A 17,393-nucleotide genomic window follows, 5' to 3' on the forward strand; every position below is an offset into this window, starting at 1 on the left:
CATCAAGTCATAACGTCCGATATTTCTCGTGTCAGAGTTTCGTATTTCAATTTCTTCAATAGAAATTGGTAATTTTGGAACGTAAGATCCATTGCAAATGGCCCTTCTATATCCCCTTGTTGTAAGAAGACACTTGCAACACTCTCCACATTTATGATAAGTATCAGCGTTGATTATACTCATGATCATTGATATTACGATAATATCAAACCAAATATATGATATGACCATAGTTGATAACTGTAAATACCTGTAAATACATACAAATAACTCATATACTATTTGTAGGTATACCACCAATAGAACATTAATAATTGTTTCCAATAATTAAACCATACATATTGAAGCATAAGTATTCATCTCTTAATCACACGGTGAATGGGAACTTACATGTATTTGACTTGCAAAAATCTAAATATTCACCACGCGTACTTTACAATAATATATATACATATTGACAGTTAAAACAAATTAAAGCAGAATAAATCAATTCTTAAATACATGATAAATGAGAACAGATAATAGATGTATTGTTGTTTATTCCAAACTCTCGGTAAAACAGGACGATGTTTCAATTTAGTGGTAATATTTTTAAAGAATATCAAAACATAAAATATATATGCGAAAGCACAACTGGATATAAAGGTTTGCAGAAATGCTAGTACACTTTTTTATATGTTCTTTTCTGTGAATCAAAATCAAATACTTACATTCGATTAGCTAATTAAAAAATCTCTTAATTTGATTCCTATGTGTTTAAATTACAATTATTCAGTAACGATAAACTCGGATGGTTGCCACATTTTATATAAACTAATTACATAAACCTTATTAGGCAACCTAATGGACGTTATATACAAATATATAATCCATTTAGTAGTTACAAATAAACCCATATTTGGAATAAAGACACCTTACAAAAATGGAACTTTTTTTTATTTACTTTCCACATTCAACACAATTTATACGTAACATAAACGAATATATATAAATATATAAGTAATGCTTTATTGTAACTGACCCAAATTGTCAATGTAAACGAATTTCCATATGCAGTTTATTTATGCTTAGTAAACTCTAAATAGTATTAAGGGCATACGATACAGTTTTGATCCCGTGTTTACATTTTGATAAAAAAAAATTCCATATAGACTTTTTTTCTCTGATTAAATCAAATTTGTAATAAAATTTACCTTCGTGTGCTACTTTTGAGTAAAATGAGGTCGAAATTTTGTATATTTGCTCAAAATTCGGATTTATGGCCGTATTTACCCTTTCGAAAGTAAGACATAACTTTTTGGTTTTAATGGATAAGCACAAATTGTTTTTTGTTAAATAATTTGTAATTTTTGTATTTTATAAGTATCATAAAAACTTATACATTTTTTATTCAGAAATAACTCATATTTATCAAATGTTCATGATTGTAAAAAAAACATGATTTTTTTTATCTATATTTCTTAAAATAAAAAAAAATGCACTATTTACGTTTTCATGAAAATTTGCACAATTGTTCTTCTAACGTAATCAAACCAAATGGCTTTAAAACATAGGGTTCCATGAACTCTTTTTTTCAAGTTAAATAAGTTTGAATGATAAGAATTATTCGAAAACTGAATCGTTTTCCGATAAGTCATAGTTTGACGTCGCAAAAATAACAATTTACGTTAGCAATGTCATTACCTCCCCTGTAACTGTATTGTATGCCCTTAAAGACAAGAACAAGGAAAAATCTTGTAATGTCTAGTAAAAAACCTGTTACTTCACAATGTCGCTACTACAAGAATATAAAATAAATAGAGAGTAGAGAGGACTAAAATCTTAGTAATTTTCAATTATTTTCAGAGTTATTATTTTGATCAACATTTGAAACTATTGATTTGAGAATAACCTGACTAACACTCATCACTTCACGTCACAAGGACAATACCAACTGTAAATCACCGTATTTCCTTCAACATTGAGCAAGCATAGATTGATTGTAAGCTATAGAATGCCTCACAACATATCGAGAATAATACATGGCAAAGTCCTATCACATGTCCTATCATCCCGAGACTCCAATTACATCCAGAGCACCTTTAGGCCCGAGTGATGATATTGATCGAATTCGATACCGCATGTGATACGGAGTTTGCCTTGATTTATACGCTTTATGATACATCTGAACAGGAGAGTACATCGGAATTACCTTTTGATCAAAATCACTTGGGTGACCGTCAGATTTGTTTTGTCTTGTTTTAAAAGCATTATCATATATAGGAACTGCTTGATTATTCGTCCAGAGCACCAGGAAACCCTTAAAATTTGCGTCCTGTTGTTCATAGAAATATTTTGATTATTGTATTTTTTTGTTGTTTGCTTTTGTTTTGTATGACACTTCATTTTTATCCTCCTTGAGTAATATTCATTCTGAATAAATTTTGTATTTGGATTCCCACATAAGGAAACTTGTTGTTTCTATTTGTTCTAATGATTGTACAATACGTTTTCACAATAAATAAAATGGAAAGGTGTGGAAATACGATGTGTCATTATCTCAACTCACTAGCGACATATTTTTACGATCTTTGATATGATATTTTATCGATTGAATCCTATTCCTAGTTGACATTTTGTCTGAGTATGAATTCGCAAGATGGATGATGCATTTATAGCAGAAGACGATTACCCTGTTGACATTTAGGTTGACTAGACTTTAACTTCAATAATCTACTGTCGTCCTAATGTATAACAGGTATATAAAGCCAACAGTAGTAATCCGCTGTTCAAAACTCGTAAATCCATGGACAAAAAACAAAATCGGGAAAACAAACTTAAACTGAGGGAAACGCAATCAACATAAGAGCAGAACAACGACACAACATCAAATTGTAACACACACAGCAACGGACTAAGTACTAAACAAAACCCGACGAGAACATAAAAAACACAACACCAAAACCAAACTGTTTCTATTTGTATTCAAATATAGTGCTGTCGTGAATGTTTGTATATTATCATAATATGTTGAAGATAAGGTTGTATATAAATAAGAAGATGTGGTATGAAAGCGAATGATACAATTTTACATCCAATGCACAATGTGCAAAAAGTAACCAACTATAGTACAATAGTCAATGTACAGCCTTAAACGCGAAGCAAAACGTCCCCAATATGACTGGTGTAAAAAACAACCCAAACAGAAAAATCAACTGCATAAAGAAAGGCAACAGTAGTATACCGCTATTCAAAACTCATAAATATATGGACAAAAAACAAAATCGGGGTAACAAACTAAAACTGAGGGAAACGCATTAAATATAAGGGGAGAACAACGACACAACATTAAAATGGAACACACACAGCAACGGATTAAGCATTAGACAAAATCCGATGAGAATAACCAATATAACATCAAAACCAAATACATGAATTTGGGATAGAAAAGTACAATGACACGTCTTATAGTAATGTGAATTCACACTCAAATATAGGAGAAAACAAACGACACAACGGAAACTATGATCTATATAAAAATGAAATAACGAGACACACTTATGAACCAAACCACCAAACGACAACCATTAAAAACGATACCTTGTTTTAAATCTTGTTTTTTATGCAAACAATAAAATACATGTTAATTAAAATATTAAAAACCACGGTTAATACTAATGTGTTTTGTTTTTAAATTTAGTGACTTATAAGGGAAGGGGGGGGGGGTGACTTGTGAAAATAACCAATGTCGTTTCTTGGTCTACATTATCGCCTTCATATTTTGTACTCGATTGAGTTTAATAATCTCTAGAAGCTGAGATCGAAGACCGCTTTGTGTGAGCGGAGTAATACATATATTAAGTTTTTGTCCTAAGGGTGGGATATGTGACCTTGCCTACCAAGAATTCTTTTATTTGTTTATATCAATATTTTCATAATATGGTTTGAGTCATATATAAGGAAACCGTTTTTAAATTTTTATATGCGTTTACCTGTTTTGTTGTGTGTCATTAGTACACAATGACATTTCAAACCGTTTTGTATTGTCTAAAAAAAAAGGCACATTTGAAACACGAATGACTTTTTATGATTTTGTCTTAAATGAGTCGAATGGAAAATTGTAAATTTTTACCAATTTTGGTCTTCAGTATATTCATATACCTGAATTATCATTTACAATACGAGTATGTAAATTGAAATAGAACTGATAAAGATACATTCATTAAAACGCAATCATTGAAAACTGCTTTTACATGATCAAGTAAATCATTGTAATATTCATTTTTCGATTAAAATGCAAACGTGTCTATTTATTATCCCGATGGAAATGTTAACAGAAACAAATCATATCATTTTCTAACACGATATCAGATACACTATTGAATGAGACTTTATTTGATAAGAAATATGCATATATTTGATGACCAAAAGCCTAAATTGACTCTTAAAATTCGATTGCCTAAAAGGAAAACCCCAAATAATGAGGCGTATTCTAAAAAAAGGGTTCAAAATTTAAAAATTGAAGTATTTTAGATATCTAAAGGTAAACATACTTCAGGAGCCTGTAATTCAGTGGTTGTCGTTTGTTTATGTGTTGCATATTTGTTTTTCGTTCATTTTTTTTTATATAAATAAGGCCGTTAGTTTTCTCGTTTGAATTGTTTTACATTGTCTTATTGGGACCTTTTATAGCTGACTATGCGGTATGGGCTTTGCTCATTGTTGAAGACCGTATTGTGACCTATAGATGTTAATGTCTGTGTCGTTTTGGTCTCTTGTAGACAGTTGTCTCATTGGCAATCATACAACATCTTCTTTTTTATATATGTAACACTCAGAAACGTGTCCTTCCCCCCAAACGTGTCCGATTCCCCCAAACATGTCTAGTTGAAAACTGCGCCAAAGCGTGTCATTTGTATAAACGCACAAAAGTGTCCATTTCTCAACTAACCCCCAAACGTGTCCAATCCCCAAAACGTGTCCATATCAAGCGTTATTTGGTTATTGCTATTTCATTAACGTATACTAATTTTACCATTTCATTAAAAATATACATAAGCACGTTAGTACTTTTTCAAAACGGAAGAATTAAACTAGCTTAAAGTGGGGGCGTCATTTCGGCTATTTCGTTTGTAAATTGTAAGCAAACATGTTGAGTTAAACAGTACAGTTAACGGGTCAAAGTGTCCCTGTCTCCGCGCGTTAAAACTGTTAGAACTGAAAAAAACATTAAAACTTGTATGTTCTCTCTAATTATGCATGAAATACTGACAACTGGACAATTGGCAATCAACAGTCTAAAGTTAATTTATTCAGTAGAACTGAAAAAAACATTAAAACTTGTATGTTTTCTCTAATTTGCATGAAATACTTGCAACTGGACAATATGCAACCAGCAGTTTAGAGTTTATCTTTACAAAAGAACAGTAAAAACATTAAAACATGTATGTTAAAAATTTAAAAAAAAAAAAAAAAAAAACAGGTAGCCTATGTTATCACTAAATAGAACTGCAAAAACATTAAAACTTGTATGTTCTCTCTAAATATGCATGACATACTTGCAACTGGACAATACGCGATCATCAGTTTAAAGTTTAGTTTAAAGTTAATGTTTACAGTACAACTGTAAAAACATTAAAACTTGCAAAACTATTGTGCGCTCTAAATATGCATAAAGTACTTGCAATATAATATAATATTCATAAAAAAAAAAGAATCTATAAAACTTATGCATGAAATATTTGGCACTGGACGTTATGTTTCTTATCGTGTGTCTTTAGTGATGGTGGAAACCTAAAATTTATTAAAAATCAGGATAACAAGTTTATAATTTGATGGGCTTTTGAAATACACACAAACTATTGACAAAAGTAAAAAAAAATACTGTTAAAACCCCGCAATATTCGGATAAATATAAAAGGCATCATCGGAGTTTATAAGTACAAAATAATTATCAAAGTTAACGATTAATTCAACTCCAGAACTATGTGTATGTTCGCTCTAAACGAATATGAAATACTTGCAACTGGACAATAAACAACTGCAGTCAAAGTTACTTAATAATAACAGATTAATTTTGCAATTATTATAATCATTAAAAACCTACATCGAACTAACTTAATCTGATAAATGACATCTTAATCACGTGTGTCTCCCATCATAGAATTGCCGTAACCGTTATTTTAAAAAGAGATACATGTAAAAGCGCTAAAAGACGTGTAACGTTTTGGCGTTAAATATTGGACACGATTTGGCGAATAACAATTATTGGACACGTTTGGGGGTTATGAAATCGGACACGTTTGGGAAATATTGTACATTTCGGACACGTTTAGGGAGAAAAGACACGTTTGGGAGAATCGGACACGTTTGGGGGGAAGGACACGTTTGGGAGTGTTACATATATTCAACCGAAACCGAAACCGGGTTGCGGCATGCTATATCTTATAATTTGATAATCAAAAGTATTCGACTTATTTTGGATATATCATTTCCGATCAAATCAGAATAATACTTGCTTTAATTTTGAATAGTCAAGGTCGTTGATAATCACCTTCGTAAATTTTACCGAAATTATGTTCTTACTGTCAGATAAATCTTCATTTTCTCTCTCTTGGACAGTTTGTTTTATCGAAAGAGTAATGCAAACCCCGCGAATCATTTGCTTGATTTGATACGACTGTCATACAAGTAAGAGGTTTATCTAGCTATTAAACCAAGTTAAGTCCACCATAAGAAAATACCAAGACAGGACTATGACAATTGTTATAAATTCGTTTGATGTGATTGGGCTTTTGATTTTCCCATTTGATTATGAACTTTCCGTTTTGAATTTTCATTGAGTTCAAATTTTTGATAATTCACTTTTCACTTTTTTAATTATGGCTCATTTGTATTTTGGGGAGTTAAGTGTGCCGTCTATTACGCTGAATAAGTAAAAATGTCATTTTTTAGTTAGCTGTTTTGTAAGTCTTTGATGCATGGTTACTCATTTGGCTGCTAGATCCAAAATGATTGTTACATTAACCTATGATGACTGTTTAAGTTAATGCCTCAATTTTGTCAACACAACGGAACTATAAACAACTGTAACACAAGTGGAAGGATTAGCTAGCTAGGTTTAGCGTAAAATGTCTGTACAAAGTCAGGATAATGACAGAGGATAAGCTAGTTAGGTTTAGCGTAAAATGTCTGTACAAAGTCAGGATAATGACAGAGGATAAGCTAACTAGGTTTAACGTAAAATGTCTGTACAAAGTCAGGATAATGACAGAGGATAAGCTAGTTAGGTTTAGCGTAAAATGTCTGTACAAAGTCAGGATAATGACAGAGGATAAGCTAACTAGGTTTAACGTAAAATGTCTGTACAAAGTCAGGATAATGACAGAGGATAAGCTAGTTAGGTTTAGCGTAAAATGTCTGTACAAAGTCAGGATAATGACAGTTGTTTACCATTCTTTGCGTTGATTGATTATGTCTAACGTTTGTGTTATTATTTCAAAAATTTTAAGTTTTGTAAACAGTTATTTATTATTATTACCATATCAATGACAAAACATGTCAACACAGAAGTGCTGACTACTGGGCAAGTGATACCCTCTGTAAAATCGTCCATCTGTATCAATATTGAGGGAAAGATATAGGTATGTATTATACCTTCCAGTATCAGTAGTATCCTTATTTTTTTTATAGATGAGATGCACTGACTGAAATATAGGTTATTCAGTGAGAGTATCAATCATCTGAATATAAAATTAAAGACTTTTGCAAGGTGCTTTTCCTTTTTGTCGTTTAGATCATAAATGTTTCAACTTTTGAATAGACTCATTTTTGATTTGGCCTTTTACCATTACTACAGATATCATTGTTCTCTATTCGTTCAGATAGTTTCTAGATTCTAGAAGGGAGGCGAAAGCGAATTGACAATGTCATGAAAAAAATAAACGACAAAACAATAGCAAACATCACTGCCAAGAAATTGACTCTTACATGTGTATTTTTTATTCAATGTTTTTGTGGGAGTAATGGGATATCTTTACTGCCTTTTGTTACTAAGCAAAGACATTTTCAAAGACCTATTTTGTTCATTTTAAATCTGTTATTTTATACACATTTTTTTTGAATTCTGATATCTGTTTTAACGACAAAGTTTTTAAAAGCATATAAAGATACATTTTTTTATCAGAGGGTGTTATTTTAGAAAAGATTCTGAAGGAGGTTTAATATAGGTAACAAATCTAGTATTCTGATTCATCACAAAGGCTTGAAGAACTAACAAAAGTACGATTTATTATTGATAGAGATAAAGTCTTTCACAGGTGCATAATAAATTTTCGGTTAATATAATTATGGCGAAATATTGTTTGATTTCGTCGTCATTTTTCATTATTACTTTTGAACTGTCAATAATTGTAAAACAAAATTAATTTGATAATTAACTTTATACAAATGGATTAATTCTGGTAGAATAATTTATCATGAATGGAAATATGTATAAATAAGTCTGCTGACATCTAACTGGCACACACCTAACTTCCTGCCCTCCTGAGAGATTCCAGTTGTAGATTCTGCATAAGGTAAATATCCAATACACGTTTTAATTCCAGTATTTGATAAATTATAATTACTATCAATAGAGAAGAAAAGTACAAGTTTGAGACGTCGTATTGTTCAACGATTGTTTTCGTCAAAAGCGACATAACTCATTGATTCATGGTTTTTCAAATCGCATGCTAAAAGAAATAATGAAAATATTTTTCTATCAAATCTAGAATTAGCCTGTGATTTTATGATTCAAACGAAAAAAATATGTTTGGAAAGTAAGGACAATTGAATAATAGCTTATTAAAACTAACATTTTCGTGTTGTGTATTCTTAAATATAAAACTCCCAGTTTATTTTACATTTATATATCGAAAATTTTGATGCAAACAAACAAGTGCGCCTTACGAACAAAACATTATATTTTGATCCTTTGGAGGGAAAACATATGTCTTTGACGCAACAAAATGTCAAGTTTCCAAAAATATTTATATTCAAAATTGAAAACGAAATGTACCTTTTTTAAGCATTTTCCTGCCTATTTTTTTTCAAATACTTTTCACTTGTCACAGTCATGTTCATCTAGTGTTTTCAAAGTTTTTATCATTTTTTTCTTTCACAGAAGAATGAAAATGCTTAGAATTTCTTTTGTCGTGAGTCTAGTTTTGTCTGGATCATTGGCTCAGTTTTCTCCTGCTTGTAAGTATAGTTTTGTTGCTGACACGTGTCTTAACTTATTTTAACTTCCAAAATTTTCCCATTCAACTTTTGGCTTTCACGATTGGATCTATATCAAAGGGGTTTTTAAAAGCATCTTTCTAATTGTATGAATAACGGGTATTTACCGAGATGCTGTAAGATAAAATAAGATAATTTTATTAACCAATCTTGGTGCCCATAATTGAGATATACAATCGAATTAATTAAAAAAATATAATGTAGTAAATTATTAGAATGATTATAATGATTACAGTACATATAAACTAAAACAAAATACTAATATACAATTGTTCGCTGTATGTTAGATACAGATAAAAAATAACAATAAGATATAAAAAAAAATAATAATATGAACATCTTCATACAAGCACCCAGCAGTTCATAAAACAAGATTGTTTTTATGAAAGTGTTATTTTCTTTACCATTTTGAGTTATCCAATAGGTTGATTTAAACGAATTGTACCGATAAATTTGATTGTCGTTCTTGCCATGGTATTTGCTGACGTTATAAGTTTGAAGCTGCTAGATCGATGTTTTCGATAAATATCTTCATAAAAATAAGGAGATGTGGTAAGATTTCTTTCGAGACGGCTTTCCACCAGAGCTCAAATGCATTAGATTTAAGCAATTATATGCTATATAGACAATGATAGATATAGGGGAAAATACAACTAAATCCAAGTTAACCATGTACTTGTTTACATTTCAGTGACAGTTGACAGCTGTACAAAGAGTAATCTAAAATTAACTCTTAATGATGCCGCTCAGGATGGGATCATATATATCCAGGGTCAAGGGGCCGCTTGTAAGCAACTAACATCGACAGGATCGAACACTCACGAATTTAACTTTGTTGCTTGTGGTATAGCTTGGGTGAGTATTCAGAATAAGGGAAATATAATTTACAAATACAAAACTTTGTCAGTATCAATTGATAGCAATTTACACAGAAATGAAGTCAAAAATGTATTTTTCTTTTTAGTTTATATGGAAAATTCAGCCACATCTTGCATTTTCTATTTCTAGTTTAGTACTCCATATTTGTCTTCTAGAGTTAAAGAATGATATTTTTCTTTTAAATGGTAAATTCCATTCTTGCTATTGATATTCAAAATTCACATTCTAATTCAGTATCCATGCTATGTTTATGTTAATGATTTTATTTATTCAGAACCCATAAAATAACATTCCGATTAATTTGTACAATAATCTAGGAATTATTTTTCTGTTGCAGGAATCGTCTTTTAAAATAATTGTCCAGAAGAAACAATTATATCAGACAGGGGATGATAAACAAATACCAATTATGTGTTTGGCTGACCTAACGGATATATCTCTAAGCGGAGATACCAACAATTTGTAAGTTCAATAATTGTTTGTAATAAATATCATTTTTTTCTATGAATCAATACTACAATAACTTCTAAAACTATGTCAGAAGATCTATCTTTATATCTTTTTGACAAACGAAAATTCAGCTATATTTCTAAATAATGTCTTCATGTCTATATTTAAACTATTTCATTTCCAGGGACAAAGACGATGACCTCGGTCAAAATTTAACTGTGAAGCCAACAGCTTTCATGAAATTGTACAGCAACGGAGTGGATGTAACCGGTGGTGATGTTAAACTTACTGACATATTGACTTTAACTATGGAGTTGGATGCTGAATATTTAGGTAAGTTTTACCAACAGCTTTTTGTAGGATATTGTCATTTTTTTCCCTTTTCTATGTATAAATATCATATAGTTAAAGCTTACAGAAAATTCACGCCTTAAAATAATGAATTTGATTCTTCTTAAATATACATATTGCCGGTATAGCATATACCAGACATATATAGTAATTCTCTGCATATACTAATTTATGATTACAACACCCTTTTTTGTGACGTAAATATTGAATATTTTCAATATCTGCTGAATACATTCACTACACGTTTCCCTGAAAAGATTTTGTTACGTTCATTTATGTATTAACCATGAATCATTTATTTACTTTTTATATTGTTTTTCATTATAGAGGATTTTGACATCAAAGCAAAATATTGCACAGCTTCAACAATCCCAATAGTCGAAAATTCGTAAGTATTGAGAGAAAAAAAATTTCATACGTTAGCTATAAAACTTCGTCATGGAAATTAATTTAAACACCCTTCTTTACAACCGAATGGGAAAAAAATCAATTAAGTTTACTGTCATTTTTTATTTTCAAATTAGTCCAGGAAGAAAAAGGCTATACTCTTATGTAAATAAAAAGAAATTCAACAATACATACTATTTAAAAAAAAATAAAGTATAGCTTCTGGTGTATTTTTTTTCCAGCTGTGCAACTGATACAGAACTTTTCCCGGAATACTCAAAACCAGCTCAAGGTTTCTTATCTGCAACATTCGGAGCTTTCCGTACAACCGATCTTAATGGTGGATCAGTCCCAATGACATTCACATGCTCCTTACAAGTTTGTCTTGGAAGCTGCTCAGCAGTAAGTAGAATCTGATTTTTTTTGGCAAAGTTAGCTTTCTTGTAAAAATATTCATGGGTCTGCAGTCATCATTAAAGAAATAAGCGCCTATATCACAGAAAATGATATAATCAACCGAAAAATATTATTTGTTAATAATTTCAAAGAGTTTGAATAAATGGAGATGCAGCCCACACAAGGCACCAACATAAACAATTGCCTAATTTCTTGTGATATAAAACATACAAGCTTATAGAAGTAACTGAAGATGACTGAAGTACAATTATTTTGACTATTTTATTCATTATGTCTGTTTAGTTCACGCATCATTGTAAATATAACGGAATTTAATGAGACTGTCATCAAAATGAGAGATTTCGTGCTATAAAACCAGGTTTTATCCACCATTTTCTACATTAGAAAATGTCTGTACCAAGTCAGGAATATGACAGTTCTTGTCCATTCGTTTTTGATGTGTTTTGTCATTTGATTTTGCCATGTGATTATAGACTTTCCGATTGGATTTTCCTCTGAGTTTAGTATTTTTGTGATTTTACTTTTCACTTTGTTTATTTTAAAGCTTGAGCGCTACCATACTGCTGACACATGTATCGAATATAGTTGAATTCATTCTCAGTTAATGAAAATACCAGTCAAATGAACAGGATATCAAAAAACAAGCAAACTTGTATGTATAATTCAACAAATATGTTATTCATATTTTAGACAACATGTGCAAGTAGCGAGAACGGGTTTGGAAGAAAAAGAAGAGATGTGATGGACGTCGTTGTTTCCGGAAGTCTCCGTCAAAAGAGAGGCGCAGACGACAATTCACCATTTGATGATATCAATGTTGGGTCAACTCTTAGAATTATAGCTAATGATGTAGTTATTGAAGGTGTGATACAGTGTTAACATACACAAATACATTGACTTGAACATTGCTTGATATAAATTTTCAAAATAATAGTGAAACATTAACGAGAACAATGTTAGATTTTAATTCATTCATTTATTAAACACGACCTCAGCTATAAAAAGTTAAGAGAATCATATTGCTATTAATTGCTATCTATATTTAAAAGTGACTGGTTATATCAATTTAATGGGTACTCACTTGTAACCTTCATCAGATTCACATTTCTAAAAATAATACAACATGATACATTCTGCATAAACTGAAAATGGAAATGGGGAATGTGTCATACAACCCGACCAAAGAGTAGTGAACAGCCATAGGCAACGAATGGGTGTCCAACACGGAGAGAAAATCCTGCATCCAGAGACGGGTTTCAGGTGGCCCGTAGTATTACATAGTTTTTCAAGACAATATACATAGAATATGTTTTATTTTATATATTTTTTTCAGATGACGATGCTAACGACAACGTCTGCATGAATAAATTACCTTTGATTCTTGGTCTGATTGCCTTTATCATCGCTATTTTGTCATCTGCTGCTGCCGTTGTATACCTGTATAGAAAACTGAAAGCGCAGAAGGATCTGAAGGATATAAATAACAAATGCTGATGATATAACTACGTCTATCACTACGGAAACTAATAATATAAGGAGAGAATCGAATAAATAATATCTATTCATTTGTTTTTTTATTTTTATGTTTAATTTAGTACGATTTGTGTATAATATGTTCTTTGCACAAAACTCTGTTACAATAAAGGAATGATCATAAACCAGACGACCATAAAAAGAGGGTATTTATGATTGTGAGGAGGAGGGACGGGGTCTATACGGATATTATACAGTTGTCCTTGAAATGTGTGAGTGCAGATTAAAATACGTGTATACAATGACTGTCCCTCAGATATCTTTCGCCCCTTTTTTACCAAAATGAAAAAAGATTCAGAGAGGAAAAACAAATTCTAAATTTTCTGTATAAGATACACTATTCTGGAGCATCCGATACCACTCGATACCGAGGGTTTTCGGTGGGGTATGTGGTGCTCAGTTTTAATATTCTATGTTGTGTATTTTAGATTGTTGTTTCTCATTGTGTCGTTTTTTCTTTTTTGGCCTGGCGTTGTCAATTTATATTTTTAAAACTTCTGAGTTTGAATGTTCCTCTGGTATCTTTCGACTCTCTTTTCAGCTACTATAAGTAAAGTACAACTTCCAAAAAAAAAAACAACATAACAATAAAAGCTCCTCCAACCAATATATATTTATCTATAATTTATCAGGGGTGCATAATGCATACAAATATATAATCAATTTTACCCATTCAACATTGAAATGAAATGGATGCAAATAAAACAAAGAAATAAAAAAAAATGTAAATTTGTAATTAATCAGTGAAGCTGTTTTGAAAATAAGTTTATTATTCGTTAAATTTCACTTTCATTTCGTTACATTTGATTGGTTTCATGTAAATAGACAAACATAATTAACTGGATAGAAATTAAAACAACGTGTGTGATACAATTGATTTTTTTTCTTGTTTAATACTTTTCAAAGCTCCTTCAAAATATACAATATGTGAACACAGACAACCCGGGGATAACATCAACTCTCTGATATTAATGCAAAAATGAAAACTGTTTATCTTTTGCTGTACTTGAATAAAGTAGAAAAAAATGAGGCGCTTATTTTTTGTTATTGCTATTTTGTTATGACTAGAAATTAAATAATGAAATCATATATTAAATGTTGATCATTATGTTAAATTATGAAACCCCATAATGATTTAACACTTTAAAAGTAAAGTAGCCCTGATTTCATGTCTATAACTATTTGTTTTAGAGGAATATTAAAATATTAGTCTGCGCACCTCTACGCCAAGAGTCAAACTTGATAATTTATCATACACTAAATGCATATCAATGACAATGTTCGTTCTTTACTTAAATTATTTGGAACCATTATGTTTATACATATTTAATCAAAAGCGAAAGCTTCAAATAAAGAAAAATATGATGAAATATAAATTCTAAACTTAATAAAGATGATGGAGGATCATGAAATTTACAACAATGCTATAAATCAGATGTCAAAGTAATATAAAAATAAAAATCATACTGTAACACAACCTTTAAAGGTTTGATATAATCATTTTGTTGGCCATAATGTATCAATAGAATATTGAATAGAATATTCAAATATGCACATAGAATATCGTTGATATTGCCATCAAGTAGTGTATCGTTTAAAATGATCTCTTCATTTGAGACTGCTTTCATTGCTTCAGTCTTGTCGTCCTAGGTCTCTGATGATTTTATTGTCATCAAACTGCTGCTCTTTCTTCGTACAAGTGACTTCAGTTTTGAAGTCTTCTTCTTTATATTCCCGAGACTTCGACTCAAAATTCCTAAAGGAATACGCTTGTTTTGGTGATTTTTTGATGATTCAAAACTGACATCAACCTTTCCGGCGTTATCGCTTTCAACCGACAATGGTCTTAAAGGAATCTTTTCTTCGTCACTATCTTGGTGAATAATTTCAATTATGACTCCATCTTCATCTTCGATGCTAACTGTGGTTTGTTGGCTCATGGAATTCTTTGACGATTTGACGCTGTCGTCGAGGAAAGATTTGACAGGCTTATTTCGAATACTCATTCGATATTTCTCTTTCTTTCTGAATCCTTCTTCACTTATTGTTCTTTTACCTTTTGCTCTAGGACTAGTTGATATGCATCGTGCAGAATCGCAGTCAAATGATTTAGAAGATGTTGATAAATATTCATTCTTGCTTGATGAGCTTTCGTCGCTTGACTGTTTTGTGTATGTCGGTGAAAATGGCTTGGGGACATCCAAAAAAATATCAAATGATTGAGTCCCTAATCCTAGCTTTTGTCTTGGTTGCAATTTGTTTCTGAAGGATTCTGGTTCAGAGCTTTGTTTAATAAGCGTATTTGGGTTTTTTTTCGACTCAATATTTTGATATCGTGCTTTCAATAACTCGGTTTCCTTCATTTTTAAGTTAGGTTCTATATCCTTCACATCCCTAGCAGATTTTAAAGATTTCATTGATTTGATTATTTCTGAAGTTTTGTGTATATCAAGAGATAATTTTAATTCCTTTGGTTTACTAAATTCAAGCGATTTGTCCCTGTTTAAGGCTTTTGGGACTGTTCTTGAATCACAACCGAAATTTGCTTCAGAAAAACACCTCGTTGTTTTTGGCCTTACTGATTCAATGTCCCCTGATTGCGCATGTCCCAGGGACTGATAGACGACTTCTAGGACATATTTTCAAAACCAGTATTATGTAAAACCGTTTCTCCATCAAGCATATCTTGCATGAGATCTTTTCCAGTGCAATCAGTATCCGCCATATCTATTATCCATGTTACAAGTTTCCCATATGCGTCGTCCTTTAAATTATCATCACCATTCGTTTCTTCATGTAATGCATTACCTGAAATTAGCAAAGTTAAGTCATTAAAAGCTCCATTACCCATCATATAAAACCTTTTAGGCAGATGACTAGGGAAAATTCGACGGTTGTTGCATGCGCACTGTTAATAGTTTATTGCTTTGATAGCTTTGTTTATGTCATACCTAAAAGGATCATTTAAAGTTTGATATATATACACATGGAAAAAAGTATTGCAACACCAAATTGAAATTGAAATTAAAAAAACACTTTTTATTTTTTTGTGATATAATTTGGTAAAATAGAACTAATTAAACATTATTTAAGTATCACCTGAGTTTAATCAATAAATATCGACTCGATAATTTTTTATCTGCACATGCAGCTACTGTACCCGTAAACAGCAAAACAGACGATTTCATCCTCATTGTTTTCAACACTTTAAATAACCAAGTTTTTAAAGTTATGTGATTGACACATTGTAATGGGTCCTCGACAACTCTAAACTGCAGCAGGATGGCAGATTATCAGCATGGGAGAAGCAGGGATCTCGCTGAAACAACTGCACGTATTTTTGGTCATCACCATTCCACTATAAGTCGTTTTGAGAATAAAAATAAGGCACTAAACGATGTTAAAGACCTTCCGAGATAAAGAAGACCCCCTATACCATTTGCTAGGGAAAATCAAGCATAATGAAGGTTGGTCAGAAGGAAACCCATTGCATACAATACAATCCTAAAAAGAGAGTGGTGGGCATACAGGAGCCTTTTAACAAGAACTGTTCGAGATCGACTCATCGCTACTGGTTATCGTGCGATAAGACCATTTCGGAGACCTTTGCTTACGAACAGACACACAGTTTTCCGTATCCAATGTAGTGCAGAGCTCGCTAAAGTTGAAAATTAGCATCGTGGAGGAAGATCCATTGTTCCAATGGAATTCGGTTCATCTTCCTTGGACGGATCGTAGCCTGATTTGAACCACATCGAGCATATATGGGATACTATTGGGCGGAACGTGCGCGAAAGGACACCCCAGTTCAAACACATCATGAAATAAACAATGCTCTTCATCAGAAATGGTTGCTGCTACCTTAGCATCAAATAAGTCGATTTTTGGCAGGAATCAGAAGACGTTTAGATGCGGTTATCCGTTTGAAAGGAGGCTGCGCACAAAGTACTAATTCTTTGGCGTATAACGATCAACCATGATGTGAACAGTCATCTGAAGATTAATTTTGAAATGTCTGACATTGTAAAGTTCGACTACAGTAAAAGTTGTAAAATGCATTTTTTGTTCAAAAAACACTTCATTTTGTTATTAAAATTGTGGTTATATAAATCATTTTT

At 31.5% G+C, this 17,393-nt stretch overlaps 1 protein-coding gene across 1 annotated transcript; it reads left to right on the plus strand.

Moving 5' to 3' along the window:
- The first annotated feature begins 8,473 nt into the window (after nucleotides 1-8,473).
- LOC143066446 (uncharacterized) lies at nucleotides 8,474-13,307 on the plus strand. Its single transcript, XM_076239371.1, has 9 exons — nucleotides 8,474-8,555; nucleotides 9,143-9,219; nucleotides 9,950-10,113; nucleotides 10,475-10,599; nucleotides 10,772-10,920; nucleotides 11,266-11,326; nucleotides 11,568-11,727; nucleotides 12,433-12,604; nucleotides 13,076-13,307. The coding sequence occupies exons 2-9, from the start codon at nucleotides 9,147-9,149 to the stop codon at nucleotides 13,234-13,236; spliced, it is 1,065 nt and encodes a 354-aa protein (XP_076095486.1). The 5' UTR covers nucleotides 8,474-8,555; nucleotides 9,143-9,146; the 3' UTR covers nucleotides 13,237-13,307.
- The last annotated feature ends 4,086 nt before the right edge of the window (nucleotides 13,308-17,393 follow it).

Source organism: Mytilus galloprovincialis, chromosome 3 (genome assembly GCF_965363235.1).
Source record: "Mytilus galloprovincialis chromosome 3, xbMytGall1.hap1.1, whole genome shotgun sequence".
Classification (NCBI taxonomy): domain Eukaryota; kingdom Metazoa; phylum Mollusca; class Bivalvia; order Mytilida; family Mytilidae; genus Mytilus; species Mytilus galloprovincialis.